The sequence below is a fragment of the Microtus ochrogaster genome, chromosome 5 (assembly GCF_000317375.1).
Source record: "Microtus ochrogaster isolate Prairie Vole_2 chromosome 5, MicOch1.0, whole genome shotgun sequence".
In the NCBI taxonomy this organism is placed as follows: Eukaryota; Metazoa; Chordata; class Mammalia; order Rodentia; family Cricetidae; genus Microtus; species Microtus ochrogaster.
This window is the reverse complement of record NC_022012.1, coordinates 25,361,528-25,378,485: the sequence shown is the minus strand read 5'-3', so window position 1 is coordinate 25,378,485 and position 16,958 is coordinate 25,361,528. Positions and strand designations below refer to the sequence as shown.

Genomic DNA, 16,958 nt, shown 5'->3' with positions numbered 1-16,958 from the left:
GTGCCCACACTTACCTCCTCCTCCTGTGCCCACACTTACCTCCTTTTGGAGGGTTGGTGAGTACATTTGGATCAGCGTGACCAAAGAAACAGCTTCCCAACACCATATGCAATAGAAAATGAATGACATTTATGTTCATTTCTCTCCCATTCTCTGAGCAGATGCTAATAATTGTGACTATTTCAGGTCATTGATGAGACTCTGGATGTTAAGGAAATGATCTTCAATGCTGAGAGAGTTGGAGGCCTAGAAGAAGAGCCGGTATGTGTTTACTCTAGAATGGAAGGGCTGTGTTCATTCTTTTTTCTTTTTGTCATCTTAGTTCAGTAGAGATAAAAGACACCTGGTACTAAGTTAATAAGGGACTTCGGTCCCAATTTCTCTCTTTTCTGAGTAAGAATCAAAGAAATGAAAATTTCCTTGGAGGTTAGTAAAGTGGGCATCCTCCCTGATCTGGTCGATGTCATCAACAGAGTGGGATTGTTGGGTGGCCCTGAGTTTTTTAGACCGGATGAGAGGCTTGTGATCCTCCTTGGGTTCCTGAGTCAGGTTGTCCCTGGGACATTGTTTCTTATATGCTTTGTTGTTTTAGGAATCTGTGGGACCTTTGAGGGAGGACTTCAGTTTGAGCAGCAGTGCCCTTATTGGCTTGCTGGTTATTGCCGTGGCCATTGCTACCGTCATCGTCATCAGCCTGGTGATGTTGAGGAAGAGGCAGTACGGCACTATCAGCCATGGGATTGTGGAGGTGAGGCGGGGGAGTGGCTAGGACCGGATCTGTATGGAATTGGAAGATCTGGACTTACCTTTTGCTGGGCATGCTGCCATCATCGATTGTATCGCTCATTAGATCATTAGGTTACATTTGGAGACGAGCCATCGCTGAGTTGTGAGTGTCACCAACTTCAGCATCCATTTGGGTTTTAATCAGTTAAATGGTTCAATATCAGAAGTTCATAACATTTTATGCTTCAGAAAGTAGAATAACACTCTATCCTTGGTGTGTTTTTCTCTCGTGCACACACATGCATACTTAAAGTGTTTCTGTTGGTGGGATCAAACCAGAAACCTTGCGTGTGCTAGGCACATGCTCTTTTATACTCAGATGTGTTCCTCTTTTGTACTGCTTGGGGGTAGGAACAGAAAGACTAACGCCGGCTGCTTCTGTCCTGTCTCTGCTGGTGCATACTTGGAGTAGTTTGCTGCTCACTCCTTTAGTGGATGGTGGAAACTGTTTCTTGCTCTCCAGTTACATAACACACTAAGGAATATGGTGCACTGTTGAAGAATACTGTAGGCGCGCACGCCTGGCTTCAGCTGTAGCGTTTCAAAACTGGAAATGACTACAAACCATCTGGCCCCTTTCCTTATTTCATATCTGAACATGACAGGACTTGCTTCCACTATCCCAAAAACTAAGTGGTGGTCACTTGTCACTGTGGCTTCTAAGACGCTGGTTCTTTAAACTAGTTCAGCAGCTGTGTCACAGTGCACCCAGTTCCACTGAAGTTTCTCAGCAGCCTGAAAAAGGGAATACTGCCTTTTTACTTTTAAAAGCAAATCATAAAATCAGCACAGCAAAAAAAAAAAGTCAGAACCTAAAGAACTGACGTATGTAATGGGGATAGCTTCTGTAATGGGCTGTCATTTTAAATTACTCTTTTTCTGGGGGGGGGCATGATTTGCATATAGAAATCCAAGGACATTTAGAAGTCATTTTCCCTCTGTGTGGATCGCAAGGACCAAACTGAAATGATCCAATTTGTCAGTGATCTGTTCTCTCACTTGGACCAGGCTTTCAGAGCTTCACTGTAGAGAGAAGCGTTACCTCTCACCTCTTTCTTTCTCCCCTTCCCTGTGTCCTTGATACCAGTTCTTGTTTGCTCTGTCCATAAAAGAGGGTGCTGGGCTGCTTTGAGTCCCGTGGGATTGGGCAGCAAATAGCCTGACGCCCTGAGGCTCTGCAGGCCCTCCAGTATACCACAGTGACCTGCAGCCTTTGTTCCTACAGGTTGACCCGATGCTCACCCCAGAAGAGCGTCACCTGAACAAGATGCAGAACCATGGTTATGAGAACCCAACCTACAAGTACCTGGAGCAGATGCAGATCTAAGGACAGGATCTGTGTGACACCTTGGCTGGAGGCTGGTACAGGTGGGCCAGAAGAGGTTCAGCATTTGTGCCTGACTGCTGACCACCAGTGGTGCCAGAAGGCCCCATCGTACATCCTGCTCTCCTGGATTGCTAAGACTAAAGTACTACTGTAGGAGTGCAATTTCCATTCTTTTAAATGGGTAAAAAATGTTAATATAACAATATATGATATATAAACCTTAAGTGAAATGAAAAAATGATCTATTACAGATATCTGATGGATGTAGTTTTCTTTTTTAAATTAGAAATGCCACTTCTATTGTATTGTCACACACATGCTCTATATAAATGGGAAATGTTGATTTTTTCGATGATAGACTATATACACAGATTGTTCACCTTACGTCAGTCAGTTCTTTAGGCTCATTTGCTGTGCTGGTTCTATAATTTGTTTTTAATGTAAAAAGCAGTATTCCCTTTTTCAGGTTACTGAGAAACTTCAGTGGAACAGAAGTGCATTGTGATACAGTTACTGAGCTATTTTAAAGGTATAGTTTCTTTGGAAGCCTGTGTTTCCCATGCTGGTGTCTGGGTGCTTCTGGACCAGCTGTCACCAAGCAGGGCTAAGGCACCTTGAGGTAGCCCAGTGCATACAGAGAGCCACTGTGCTTTCCTTCAAATCTAGTTCTTCCGCAGCAACTAGCCTGTAGTTACTATGTGCTGTTCTTCCAGTCCTGGTTACTGTAGCTTTCGCTGTCCTCTTTCCTTTACCAAGTGTGTCCTGATGTGCAGCACCTCCTCCGTGGACAGCTCCCTCCAGTGCACTGACCTCTGCCTTCCTTTGTGCCTCCCCTCCCCCCCCCAGTCTCCCAGCCCCTTTGCTGTTCACTCAGAGAATACCATAATAAATACATGGTTGAGGACCCAGGAGAGCTCACAGGAGGCTTCTCTATATGAAAAGAGAGTGTTCTGGGTCGTCCGTGAAACTGGATCTGTAGACACTGTGGAAGTCTTTGACAACTTTTGTTTTACATGAATTGTAATGCTTGTGTATCTGAAGTTGATGCTCATCACCTGGACTTTGTTGTTTTACTCTCAAGGTTCTGGTAACCTGTTGTGGGTTTCCTTTTGTTTTTGGTTTGTTTGGGGGTTTTGTTTTATTGTTGTGTTTTGTATTTTTCTGTGATTTTTCTCCTCCCCTTCCTCCCTCCCCCTTGGCCCTAGCCATGCCTTTTCCCACTCACTATGCACAGACTGAAACTTCACCTACAAACTTCTTAGTATGCTCTGTGAGAATGTACAGAACCCGACCGCATCAATAAACACTTTAACTTCCCGAGTGCCTGTGTACTCTGCATTGCTCTGCGACGATGAGGCTTTCTGGCCCTGCTTTGGAGATGAAGGGCATCTTCTGTGTAGAATTATAGCTTGCATTACAGAGGCCATATTAAGTCAAACCAAGAGCTTCATTTTCACTCGAAGAAGAAGAAAGTGGTTGGAGAGATGGCCAAGCAGTTAAGAGCACTAGCTGCTCTTGCAGAGGACCCAGGTTGGGTTCTCAGCACCTGTATGGCAGCTCACAACTATCTGTAAGTCTAGTTCCAGGGGATCTGACACCCTCTTGTGGCCTCCATGAGCTTCAGGCACACGTGGTATTTTACATACAAGCAGGCAAAACACTCATGCACATAAAATATTCTTACCCCAGTCAAGAAAGCTGGGTGTTGTGGCCCTAATCTCAGCACTTGGTACTGTTGAGTTGGAGGCCAGCCTTGACCACATGCAGGATCCTAACTGGGGAGCAAAGTCAGACTGTCAATACTGACCAGAAAATGTTTATAGCTTTTGTTTCTGAGTGTAAGCAGTTTGCCACTAGGAGGCTCCCTCTGCTGATTGCTTACAGGGCTTTGTGCCTGAGCACTGTTAGCACCCAGTTTCTAATGCTCATCAATACATGGAATACATTGACTCCATGGAGTGGTCAATACATGTTCTGATGCATGTGGTTATTAGGGTCATACGGCATATGTCTGTATGCAGGCACACATATGAGCAATCTTTCTCGGGATGCCGGGATAGGGAGCGGCCATTGTATGAGTTCTAAGCCAAGAAGCACCTTGGGTGAGTCTCTCAGCACTCCAGTTCTCTAACAGTCAACACCTTCTGGCTGCCTCTCCTATGATGTCCCCTTAGTTTGCTGCCCAGGGGAGTCACCAAGAGAGAACTTTATGTTTGGAGTGAGTTTCTCTCAGAGCGCTCTAAAGAGGTGTCACTGGACCCTCTATGCAGTCTGGAAAGTGACTTTGCCATTCATGATCTCATTCCAAATACAGCAGATCAGCTTTGTTTACTTGGTGCCTATCAAGCAGTAGGTGGCTTGGTCGCCTTTGCGAACCAACCCTGTCCAAATTCCATCCAGCTGATTGGCTCTCAGAACTTCTCAACAGCACTCTGTTGACAATACAATAGTCCTGGGAGACATTCAGAGCTCATGAGATTGGCCCAGCTGCAGTGGAGATTGGATCAGAACACAAGAATTAGTGCAACCAGGCCCGAGTCTCTCTCACCCTGTACAGATTTGCTTTGCACTCAGCAGGGTATGCATGGACTCATTTAATTGAATTCTCCTTAACCTGTAGAGGTGGCTGTATTATGGTGGCCATATAATGATTAAGTTCCCTGAGGAAACACCCACAGAAATGTCAATCAGGAACTGCCCTTTGACCTCACCCTAGGAGGAAAGCTCCCTCATGGGCACAGAAAGAAACTTACTCATGTCTTGGTTTCTGCTTTGATGACTAAGCCGGGACTTCTGGAGAATGCGGCCCTACCCACCTTGCAGTGAGCCTCGGGTGCTGCCTGCTATGTAGGTGTGAAGGTCCTGACTGCAAATCAAGACCAGCAACTGAAGTTTCTGCCAGACCCAGGCATGTGGATGGTCTGTAGGGCTTCGTTTGCTGTGACAACGCATACTGGTTAGTCTAATGAGTCCCTGAAATTTCAGAGGGTCCAAGGGGGCACACTCATAGGAACATACTGTCAAACTCATACGAGCAGTCATAGACACGGACAAAGCAGAAGGAAGTAAAAGGGACATTATGATTTTAGTTTACACGATTACAGGGTCACCTGCACCTAGTGGTAGAACCCAAGTCTGGTTACGAACAATGGGCTCTTTTCCAGGACCCAGGACAGAGCGAAGTGGTCTTTATTTAACCAAGAGACCAGTGTCCCTTGCCTTTCTGCCTGTGAACTCGGGATGTCTTTTCTATCCTCTTCCTGCTCTTGATCAGACTTCATTGGTCACTTCTGCTGCCAAGCAGCCCAGAGATTAGACATAAAATATATTTTCTCTAAAACTTTTGAAATGGATTGGAAATGGCTTGAGAAATCTGTAGGTTTCTAGCCAAAAAATCCAGACCTGGATAATAATTTTTGCTTGCCTTAGTTTTTTGAAACAGGGTTTCTCTGTAACAGCTCTGGCTATCCTGGAACTCACAGAGATCCACCAGCCTCTGCCTCTCAAGTGCTGGAGTTAAATGCATGCGCCACCACCACCCACCTTCAGGATAACAATTTTGAAGTCAGGTGTTGGGTTGCAGTTTTGGACACCTGTAATGCCAGCACTTGGGAGGCTGAGTCACGAGAGTCTCCAAATTCAAGGCTAGCCTGGTTTACGTAGTGAGTTCAAAACCAACTTGGACTACACAGGACACTCAAAAAAAATGTGTGTGTGTGTATGTTTGTACATATGTCGTGTGTGGATGTGTATACATGTGCAATGACAGCCAGCATTTAATGTCTTATGTCTTCTTCAGTTTCCCTCTCTACCTTTAAAAAAAAAATCTGTGTGCGTTTATGTTGTATTTGTGTATATGTTTGCAGAGGCCTGAAGAGGACTTCAGATAATGAGGAGCTGGAGTTGCAGGGTTTGCGAAGCTGCCCAGTGTGGATGCTGGAAACAGCTCCCGTGCCCTAGAAGAGCAGCAGCTGCTCTTGTAATTGCTGAGCTCTGGCTCCAGCCCAATCTGCACGGGGTTTTGTGTGTGTGTTTGTTTTTGAGACACGGTTTCTCACTGAATATTTGGCTAGACGGGTCAACAAGCCCTAACAATCCTTTACCTTCCAGCACTAGGATTGCAGTGTGTGCTGCCGCACCCCGCCTTTTTGTGCAAACCCTGGGACCAGTGTCAGACGTTCCCATAGCAAACCTTTGACAACCATTTTCCCATCCCCCCTTTTGAAGTCTAATTTTTTAGTAAGCAGAACCATGTGAATATTTACATAGTTACTTATAAATTATGTATGTACCATGTCCAAAATAGAAACCTGGAAGAAAGAAAAGAGATGAAATAATTTTTCCCAAATAATTTACCTAATGGGAAGAGAAAACCTTTTGGATCCAGTAAGACCATGCATGCCTGTGTGTGTGTGTGGGAGGGGGGGAGATAAAGCTACTTAGACCAGGCTAGCCCCAAACTCCCAGCAGTCCCCTTGTCTCCACCTCCCCATTACTGACATTGCAGGTGTAGTGCTGGCCCCACATCTAGCCAGAGCGACTCTTGTGCTCACTCTGATTTGAGTGTGGCAGTGCACACTCATGCTGTGTATCCTGTCCCCATCACTGGTCACTGTTACTCGGGTTGCTGTGGTTTATATCTACTGCCACCTTTCTGTCCTAGGAAGTGACTTCCCTTGTGTTGGTGGTCTCGACAAGTGAGTAACAGGTTAGCTGGGTTTGTTTTTTTTTTTTTTTTTTTTTTTGTAAGATGTTCCACTGTTGGGAGTGTGTCTGATGTTTTTCTTGTAAAAACTTCCTAGGACTTATGTTTTTTACTTTAATTTCTTTGTTTGGGATCAAACCCAAGTGCAGCTCTCTGAGCTTGCGTTACATTGCTTTGGATGACTGCAGACAAACACGTTGTTCACAGGACTCAACAGTGATGGTGACCTCGATCACCTGGGTGGCCCAGTGCTGTCAGATTTATCTCCTTTGAAGTTCCTTTACCCTGCCTTGGGAGCTGCACCCTCCTGGCCTCTAGGAGGGAGCAGGCTGCAAGTTTCTCAATGTGATGGGCTGTCTCGCCACAAGGCTGAGTGACCACAGACTAAAGCTGTGAGTGAAAATAGTTCTTCCTCCTCAGAAGCTGCTCAGTTGGCATTTTGTCACAACGATGGCATGCTGACTGTGCTCTCTCTCTCACTGTTTTTTAGCTTGTATTTTGACGCCTTGAAATAGAGCAATTGGAGGGCTTGGTTCTAAGGTCAGGTCGTTGCAATGCTATACTTAATGATTATCAAAACTGAAAGAACATTCCAGATTGTGGTAGTGTTTCCTCAGGTATCGTGTGTCAGAACTCAGACACATACACATTTTATTGTGTATGAGTAATTGTGCGGTATATTATCTGCTTTCCTGTCGCTGTGATAGGTGCCCACACACAGAACAACTTAGATGAGGGTTTCTGTTGGCTCACAGTTCCAGAAGTGATGAAGTCCATTGTTGTGGGCAAGGCATTCAGGAAGCAGAGTGAACAGGAGTGGAGTCAGGCTATAAAAGCCCAAAGCTCAGCCAGGTATGGCTGTCCACGCCTTTCATTCTGACACTCGAGAGGCAGAGGCAGAGGCATCTCTGAGAATTCAAAGCCAGCCAGAGCTACATGGTGAGACTTCATATCAGAAATAAACCCTCAGAGTTTGACCCTAATGACGTATTCCTCCAGCAAGGAAGTTTCCATCATGTTTCACAACATCCGAAAGGTTCTGTAACATTCCCACACCACACAGCGCCACTAGCTGGGAGCCAAATGTTTGAATACTAACTGCAACACTCAGTAACACTGTCTTTTTCTTTTTAAGCGTGCTGGCGCTAGGGCACAGTGCCTGATTAGCATTCATGAAAACCTGAGTTCCATCACTGGCACTGCCGCATAAGTCAGACACGCGCCTGAATTCTCAGCACTTGGTGGAGACAGGAAGCTCAGAATTTAAGGTCCTCCTTAGCCATGTAGGGGGCTCGAGACCCTGTCTCAAACGAACAAACAAAATGAGGTACCTCACAAAGACTACTTAGACTAGAAAGGGATGACAGAGAGATGGCTTAGTTGTCAAGATCCCAGACTGCTCCTGCAGAGGATCCAAGTTCAGTTCCCAGCATCTACGTTGAGCAGTTTACAACTTTTTAATAACAGCCTGGGTGATGCAACATTTCTACCCTCTGTAAGCACTCAGATACACATGTGGGCATGCACGCACGGAAATTAAAAATAATACAACTTCTTTAAAGGCTTAAAATTGCAAAAAGACTCGCCCTATTCCCAGTGTCCTCTCTGCTTCCTGCTTGTGGATCAAGGTGTGGGCTCTCAGCTGTCCTTCCACCCTGCTTTGGCGCTGGCATCTGAAAGCATAAGCCCAGTTAAATGTTTGCTTCTGTGTGTTGCCTTGGTCAGGGTGCTTTGTCACAGCATTAGGAAAGTAACTAAACACCTGCAAACTCAGCCACCTTAAACACTTGCCCCGTCTCACTGGCTCCGCCTTCTTTCTCCCAGCATTCAGTTTAGTTTTCCCTGCCTAGCTCTGCTCTACCCTATCCAATAAAAGCAACACATACGAAAGGACTTTCTACACCAATCATGGGCAAGTAACCGAGAGCCAATCACAATAAAAATAAAGATTCTATACTTGTTTTTATGTTTTGTACTGTTCTCCAACAGAGTTTCACTATGTAACTCTAGCTGGCCTGGAACCACCAAGATATCTGTGTCTCTGCTTCTGAGTGCTGGAATCAGAGGAGGCCACCACATCCTGGAACACTTAAATTTTTTTTCTTGTTTTGTTTTGAGATAGAGTTTCTCTGTGTAACAGCCCTAGCTATCCTGGAACTAGCTCTATTATAGACCAGGCTGGCCTTGAACTCAAAGATCCGCCTGCCTCTGCCTCCCAAATGCTGGGATTAAAGGTGTGTGCTACCACTGCCCAAATAGGGACACCTAATTTTTAAACCTTATTAGTGATGTTAGCCTCATTAGTTATATCTCCAGGTCCAAGACACATTTTTATATACATGTACTCTGCTGTCCATGAGGAGTAAGTTCCAAGACCCCCATGGCTGCCTGAAGCCACAGTACCAACTCCTTTCAAAAAAAGCTTCCTGCACACAATACCTGTTTCTCTGGTGTGGATCTTTATATCTCTCCAAGGCCACGAGTCCCCAGGTTGGCAGTACTGGGAAGTGAGGTCTACTGTCCTCCTAATCCCCATACTGGGTGACCTAACCCAATCCTTGTTCCTGCCTCAACTTGATGTGCCATGGGAGGCCTGCCCCTTTCTGAATGGAGTCGGAGGAGTAGATAGTAGGGGTGGGGTAGGAACTGGTCAGTATATAAAATAAATGAAAAAAATAAAATCCCAATAACAACAAAAGTGAGATCTAGTGGGAAGTCCTCAAGTCACTAGGGGGTGCCTCTGAAGGAGGTTGTGGGGCTTCAGCTTCCCCATTTTTCTCTCCTTGGCTTGTCATGGTTGAACAATTTTCCTTTTTTGGTTTTTCAGTTTGCTGCCCTTTTTTCCTTATAAGTCGATATCCAATTATTTGGGTACCAGTAAGCTGCCTAACATAATAAATTCTTAATTTATTATGTTCGGTAAGAGACTGGCAAGAATGGGACAGTTATAACTGCTGTAGTAAGTTATGCAAATGTTCTCAGTGCTGGGCTCATCCTTTCTCCTGAGGTCATGTGATGTCATGCAGTGCCTGTGTGGTCAGATGAAGTGAGGTAGATGCTGCGGGCACCGTGACACTGTGGGTAAGGGTTACGTTAACATAAGCACTGTGATACAATGTTGTTGCTCTGATAAAGGAATGGCTACTAAGTAACTTAATGGGAAAGTGGTATAGACAACGTTCATATGTGGGCAGTTGGGTGACTCATGGGCTGGGAATGTAGCTAGGTTGGTAGAGTGCTTGCCTAGTATGGAGGAAGTCCTGGATTCAAATCCAAGCACTGCATGAACCAGTGTGGTGGTAGGCACCTGGAATTACCAGTCCACCCCCCCCCCCCGAGTGGTGGAGAATCTGCTCACTGACTGATGTCAGGATAGCTCCAGGGTCCTTATGATTTAAAAAATAAGTAGGAGCTGAAGAGATGGCTCAGCAGCTAAGAGCACTGGTTGCTCTTCCAGAGGACCTGGGTTCAATTCCCAGCAACCCCATGGTAACTTAAAACTAACTCCATGAGCTGGCTCAGTGGTTAAGAGCACTGACTACTCTTCCAGAGGACCCTGGTTCAATTCCCAGCACCCACATGGCAGCTCACAACTGTTTATAACTCCAGTTTCAGGGGAGGGACCTGACACCCTCACACAGACATATACACCAATGTGCATAAGATAAAAATAAATTATTATTTAAAAAAATAGTTTCAGTCTCAGGGTATCCAACACGCTCTTCTGGCCTCTGCAGGGCTTTTAGACATGCATGTGATGCACAGACATGTATGCAGACAAAATGTGTGTGTGTGGTGTTAATATGTATATATGGGGGCTGGAGAGACGGCTCAGAGGTTAAGAGCACTGGCTGCTCTTTCAGAGGTCCTGAGTTCAATTCCCAGCAACCATATGGTGGCTCACAACCATCTGTAATGAGGTCTGGTGCCCTCTCCTGGCAGGCAGGCATACATGCAGGAGAATACTATATACATAGTAAATAAATAAATAAATAAATAAATAAAATATGTATATATGTATACATATATACATATGTGTATATATTTGATAATAAAATTGTAAAAAATTACTTGGCCAAGGTTTATTTGTCCGGTTGGTTGGGTAGTTTTTTGAGACTGTGTAACAGTCCTGGCTGTCCTGGAACTCCTTTATAGATCAGGCTGACCTTGAACTCACAGAGATCAGCCTGCCTCAGCCCCCCTAGTGCAAGAATTAAAGGCACACCCTCCACCGCCTGGCTTGACCAGGTCTTTATCAAATGATAAGCATCTTCACCTAAGGACTGGTTGAAGCATGTGATCGGATGACTCGGTGGACTTTGATTTTCATAAAAGCCTACGTGGCACTATGGACCAGGCAGTAGGCTGCGGCATAGCTACACACTGTAGGAAGGATGAGCCTAGATGTCCTGAGGAGGTAGACAGGGTAGGAGAAGTCAGAGAAGGGGTGCATGGACTAGCCCAGGGTGCTCTGAGAACAGCTCCCAAGTGAACACGTCAGTGTGTTCACGTTGCCTTTGCCGAGACAGTGCCTGAGACAGCTTCAGGAGAGGAAGGGCTTATTTTGGCTCAAACTAACAAAGAGATCCACCTGCCTCTGCCTCCCAATTAAAGGTGTGTGCCACCACAACTGGCATCCTGTGTCTTTCCTTTGATAGCCTATGGTATCTAGGAAAGGCTTTGTTTTCCTGCTATAGGGCAACTCTTACACACACACACACAGGTATGTATGCATGCATGCATGTATTTTAGGAAGCTTCTACAGTATTAGTTTTCTATATGGTGTTTTCAGGAGTCTTTAGTGTTTGTTATCCCTCCCCATATTTACTACCCTGCCTTCCCACTAGCCCAGCAGTTCTCAACCTTCCTAAGGCTGCAATCCCTTAATAGAGTTCTGCATGTTGTGGTGACCCCAACCATAAAGATACTTTGTTGCTACTGTGTAACTAATTTTGCTACTATATGAATCGTAGTGTAACTACTCGATATGCGACCCCTGTGAAAAGGCATTTTGCTCCCCAAAGGGTTGAGACCCACAGGTTGAGAAAGGCTTTTCTAGCCCATGGTCGTTTGGCTGCTGTGCTTTGGGTCTACAGCAGCATAGTACAAGGTGGAAGTCTTTCACAGAGGAAAGGGAAGGAGAGACAACTGGGTTGGAGTTCCAGTATTCCCTGAGGGCATGCCTCTAGTGACCTAACTCCGACTGTGCTCCACCCCCCAAAGGGCCCCAGACCTCCTTAGGGCACCACAGGATGAATGAATGCCTCAGCACAGGGGCCTTTGGGGACATTTGCAACCCAAGTCATGGATCCATCAGTCCATCTGCATTTATATAACTTTGAACTTGACTCTGGCTTTCAAGTTGCCCTGTTTGGAGAGCTTACACCAACTGAGTCCTGACCAGACAGTTCTTGGCTTACATGGCTCTCTGGCCACTGACCCAGTGAGACATGCCCGGAAGAGATTTTCCAAAGGTTCAGAGAATCTGCTTTCTGAGAGTCAAGGAGGAAATCCCTGGTTTTGTGGGCAACGGTGGCATCCTGGCTGCTGTCCAGATTTCGAGCTCTGTGATGAATGAGTGGTAGGAGCAGTTCAGTGTGATGGATCTTGTTCCTGGCAGTTTCTTCCCCTCCTGCCTCTCTGGTTCTCCAAGACACCATGTGACTCGCTTAGAATCATTTCCTTATCCCCAGCCATAAAAAGTGAAGAAGAATTAAGTGGGATATGGGGTGGGAAGGCAGGGTAGTAAGTATGGGGAGGGATAACAAACACTAAAGACTCCTGAAAACACCATATAGAAAACTAATACTGTAGAAGCTTCCTAAATTGCATGCATACATACCTGTGTGTGTGTGTTTGTGTGTGTGTGTGTGTGTGCGTGTAAGAGTTGCCCTATAGCAGGAAAACAAAGCCTTTCCTAGATACCATAGGCTATCAAAGGAAAGACGCAGTGTGCCAGTTGTGGTGGCACATACCTTTAATCACAATAGTTGGGAGGCGGAGGCAGGTGGATCTCTTTGTTAGTTTGAGGCCCTGGTCTACATAGTGAGCTCCAAGCTAACTAAGGCTACTTAGTGAGACCCTGTCTCAAGTGAAATAAAAGCTAAGTGCCATTTATAGGTTACATATTTTCCACTTATTTGCCAGTGGGATTCTGTAGACCTCCCAAACTTTATAGGCTATTGCCATTCTCTTGTTTACTTTCCAGAACTTGAGGATAAGATCCTATTTTTACTCAGACACGGAAAGACAATTATCACATGTATTCACTCATAAGTAGTTTTTGAACATAAAGCAAAGAAAACCAGCCCACAAATCACAATCCCAGAGAACCTAGACAACAATGAGAACCCTAAGAGAAACATACATAGATCCAATCTACATGGGAAGTAGAAAAAGATAAGATCTCCTAAGTAAATTGGGAGCATGGGGACCTTGAGAGAGGGTCGAAGGGGAGGGGGAGGAAGGGAGGAGAGCAGAGAAAAATGTAGAGCTCAATAAAAATCAATAATAAAAAAAGATCCCATTTTTTGAAGGAACTGCATACTTAAGTCATAGGACACTGAGAAATCAAGCTTCATCCCTATTGCCTAACTTCCATAGGTACTATGTACATTACTCGGGGAGAGAAGTAATCAATAGTCTTACCCAGATGTGAATCTATGAATTGCAAAAATGACCAACCTGGCATATACCAACTGGTGCAATAACGGCATGATTATTATGGGAGTAACCAACTGCCTTTTGATTTGGATTTCAGACCCACTCCACAAGATGAAATTCATATGTGGCACCATTCACAGGGTAGATCATGGGCCCTAGGAGACAACTGATTGCTAAATGGCCTTAGTATTAAACCCCTAGACGAGTGCATCTCCCAACCTCCCACAGAGAAGCTTCTTCTGCAGTAGATGGTAACTAACATGGAGCCACACAACTGATGATCACGCACAGAATAAGACTTCAGAGTGCACAGCTTTAAACGGGACATCATCACCCCACCCCTCAAGTGTAGTGATATTTCATTTATATTTTAATAAATAAAGCTTGCCTGAAGTTCAGAGACTAAAACAGCCACACAGATCAGCCTTACAGACCAGGCAGTGGTACACATACCCTTAATCCCAGTAGCCACACTAGTTTGCCATAGAAACCGGACGGTAGTGGTGCATGCTAGAGAGGAATATAAAACGGGAGAAGACAGCTCTCACACACAGTCTCATCCTGAGATTCCTGGAGGCAGGATCACCATTTCGGACTAAGGTAGAGGTAAGAGCCAGTGGCTGGTTATTTTCCTTTTCTGACCTTTAGGTTGAAGCCCAATTTCTGTCTGTGGGTTTTTATTAATTGTGCTACACTCAGGGCTCTGAGATCATGATAAAGGAGTGGGTATAAAGATTATAGGATCGAGAGGCGGTAGATGGCTATAGCAAAGAGCATTTTCTGGACACTGTTGGGACCATTTGGAGTCCCAGCCACCAGTTGCTCTTCTCTGCTAGAAATCCTTACTTTATTCTTCTGATTTGAGTTACTAAAGGCTGTGTCAAAGTTGTTTACCAGCTCTGCTTCACGAGCACGTGTTGCCTTGGCTTTGAGGAGCAGAGGATAAGGTTTTCACCTGTTGGCCCACCTGACTGTTGGGTAGATAAGCCTCCATGGTGCTATTGAATAAAGGGCTTCTTACCAGTGACTAGAGGTCCATGTCTCTGTCTCTCTGTCTGTCTCTGTGTGTTCCTGTATGTTTCAACCTCCAGCCCCTTGCCTGAAGCTCGGGAACTGTATGATAGCGCATAGAGCGCAGACAGGTGTTGTGCTCTGCAGGACACAATGGCGACTGCACATAAGAACTCACAGTTGTGACAAGCATGCACAAGACTTCAAGATCAAACCAGACAGAATGAAAGTCAGTTCTCCTCAGCTACACAGCCTGAGAGTCTGCCCATGCTCGGTAGATGTCCCCACATTCACAAGCGTATTGGCAGCATTAAGTGGATTTAGTGGGTTAGAAGACACATGACATTGGGAAGGGGAACTATTGGGGAGGGGAAGCAGAAGAACAATTGGAGGGGTGGTCATGAGAGATGGATTTGACCAAAACACACTATATGGATTTAAGATATTCTCAAAAAAAAAAAATCTTAACAGGGAAAAAAAAATCCTGCCCCTGCCCTTTTCTTTACTCACACAGTGCTCTGTCAGCTGGGGTGTGGGCAAACTCCACTAAGGACAAGTTCTCTGACCGCTCCTGGAAGAAATCACCTGTTGCCTTTATCTTTAAAAACTAGGTTTAGCCAGGTGGTAGTGGCACATGCCTTTAATCCCAGCAAATCTCTGAGTTCGAGGGCAAGCTGATATACAGAGCGAGTTCCAGGGCAGCTGGGGCTACATAGGAAAACCCTGTCTTGAAAATCCAAACAAGCCGGGCATGGTGGTGCACGCCTTTAATCCCAGGACCCAGGAGGCAGAGGCAGGTGGGTCTCTGTGGGTTCGAGGTTAGCCTGGTCTATAGAGTGAGTTCCAGAACAACTAAAGATACACAGAAAAAACCTGTCTCAAAAAACAAAAAAAGCCGGGCGGTGGTGGCACACGCCTTTAATCCCAGCACTTGGGAGGCAGAAGCAGGTGGATCTCTGTGAGTTCGAGGCCAGCCTGGTCTACAAGAGCTAGTTCCAGGACAGGCTCCAAAGCTACAGAGAAACCCTGTCTCAAAAAACCAAAAAAAAAAAAAAAAAAAAGGAAGAAAAGAAAATACAAACAAAAACCAAAAAACTAGGGCTGGAGAGATGGCTCAGAGGTTAAGAGCATTGCCTGCTCTTCCAAAGGTCCTGAGTTCAATTCCCAGCAACCACATGGTGTCTTACAACCATCTATAATAGGGGTCTGGTGCCCTCTTCTGGCCTGCAGGCATACACACAGACAGAATATTGTATATAAAATAAATAAATATTTAAAAAAAACAAAAAACTAGGGCTAAGGGAGCTGGAGAGATGGTTCAGCAATTAAGAACACTTACTGCTCTTGCAGAGGACCTGGGTTCAGTTCCCAATACCCACATAGTGGCTCACAACCATTGTAGCTCCAGTTCCAAGGGATCTGATGCTGCTTTCTGACTCCTGTGGTCCCCAGGCACACATGAGGTGCACACACATGGTTCACACACATGGTGCATGTAGAAAATACATGGCAGGTAGGACACTGAAAAAATTTTTAAGAATCTAAGAAAAAAATAATAGAAATATTTAAAAATAAAAAGCTAAGGTTAAAAACCAAAGTGAGGACTGGGACTCTACTTACCCAGCGTGCACAAGACCTCAGGTTCAATCCTCAGTGTGGCTAGAGCAGCAACAACAGTCATGTGAGGGGTCTCTGTGAATGGGGAAAAGATACAGATAGAATAAGTTGATATTGTGTGGTCCTACGTTGTAAATGGAGGTCTCAATTGGAACAGGAAGAGTACTTTATTTCTTAAAGGTCCCATCTTCCTGAGACCAGGGCTGTAGTTCAACGTTACAGCACATGGTTCAGCATGAGTGTGGCTTTGGCTTTGGCCTCCAGCATCAATAAATAATAATAATAATGATGGTAATAATAATACATTTTAAAAAGACAAACAAAACCTCCTACCTTTCTAACTGGAAACCCAAGAAACAATGACCAAGGCATATGCTTTGTGCCCAGATTAAGACCTTAACATTTATTCTCTACATCTCATCAAAATATATTAAAGAAATGGCTAGTGTACCCACTATGACCCTCCATGAGTGCTGTCAATGTGCAATGTCAAACCAGACAGAAAAGATATATATACAACGATGCCTGGACCGAGTCAAAGAACTCTCGGCAGCTGAAAGCAACTCCCATTGGTCGAAGAGAGCACAAATGCTCAAGGATGCCCGTGAACCAAGTGTAAGCCCCAGCCTCCTGTCCTACCAAAGCAACAGACTGCGCGAGGAGTGTAGCTCTGCCAGTGGTGTGGCATCTGGGCTCAAGCCCCAATTCTGTGGAAAAACAAAAACAAAACAAAACAGAAAAATTAGTCTGCAATGGATTGGGTATAAAGAGGTCCCCACTAGCCGTGTGTTAAAGGCCGGATCGATCTCTGTTGGTGCTGTTGAGAGGCAGTGAAATTTTAGCAATTGG

The 16,958-nt window shown here is 45.1% G+C and overlaps 1 protein-coding gene across 4 annotated transcripts in view; it reads left to right on the top strand.

The window, feature by feature from the left end:
- Aplp2 (amyloid beta precursor like protein 2) overlaps window positions 1–3,433 on the top strand; it is a 64,835-nt gene extending 61,402 nt beyond the window's left edge. For all 4 annotated transcript variants that reach the window (XM_005346992.3, XM_005346991.3, XM_005346990.3 and 1 more), the window contains 3 exons: window positions 187–261; window positions 593–748; window positions 2,012–3,433. In XM_005346992.3, the coding sequence (XP_005347049.1) occupies window positions 187–261; window positions 593–748; window positions 2,012–2,113 (333 nt within the window). In that variant the 3' untranslated portion in view covers window positions 2,114–3,433. The remainder of the gene's footprint in view (window positions 1–186; window positions 262–592; window positions 749–2,011) is intronic.
- The last annotated feature ends 13,525 nt before the right edge of the window (window positions 3,434–16,958 follow it).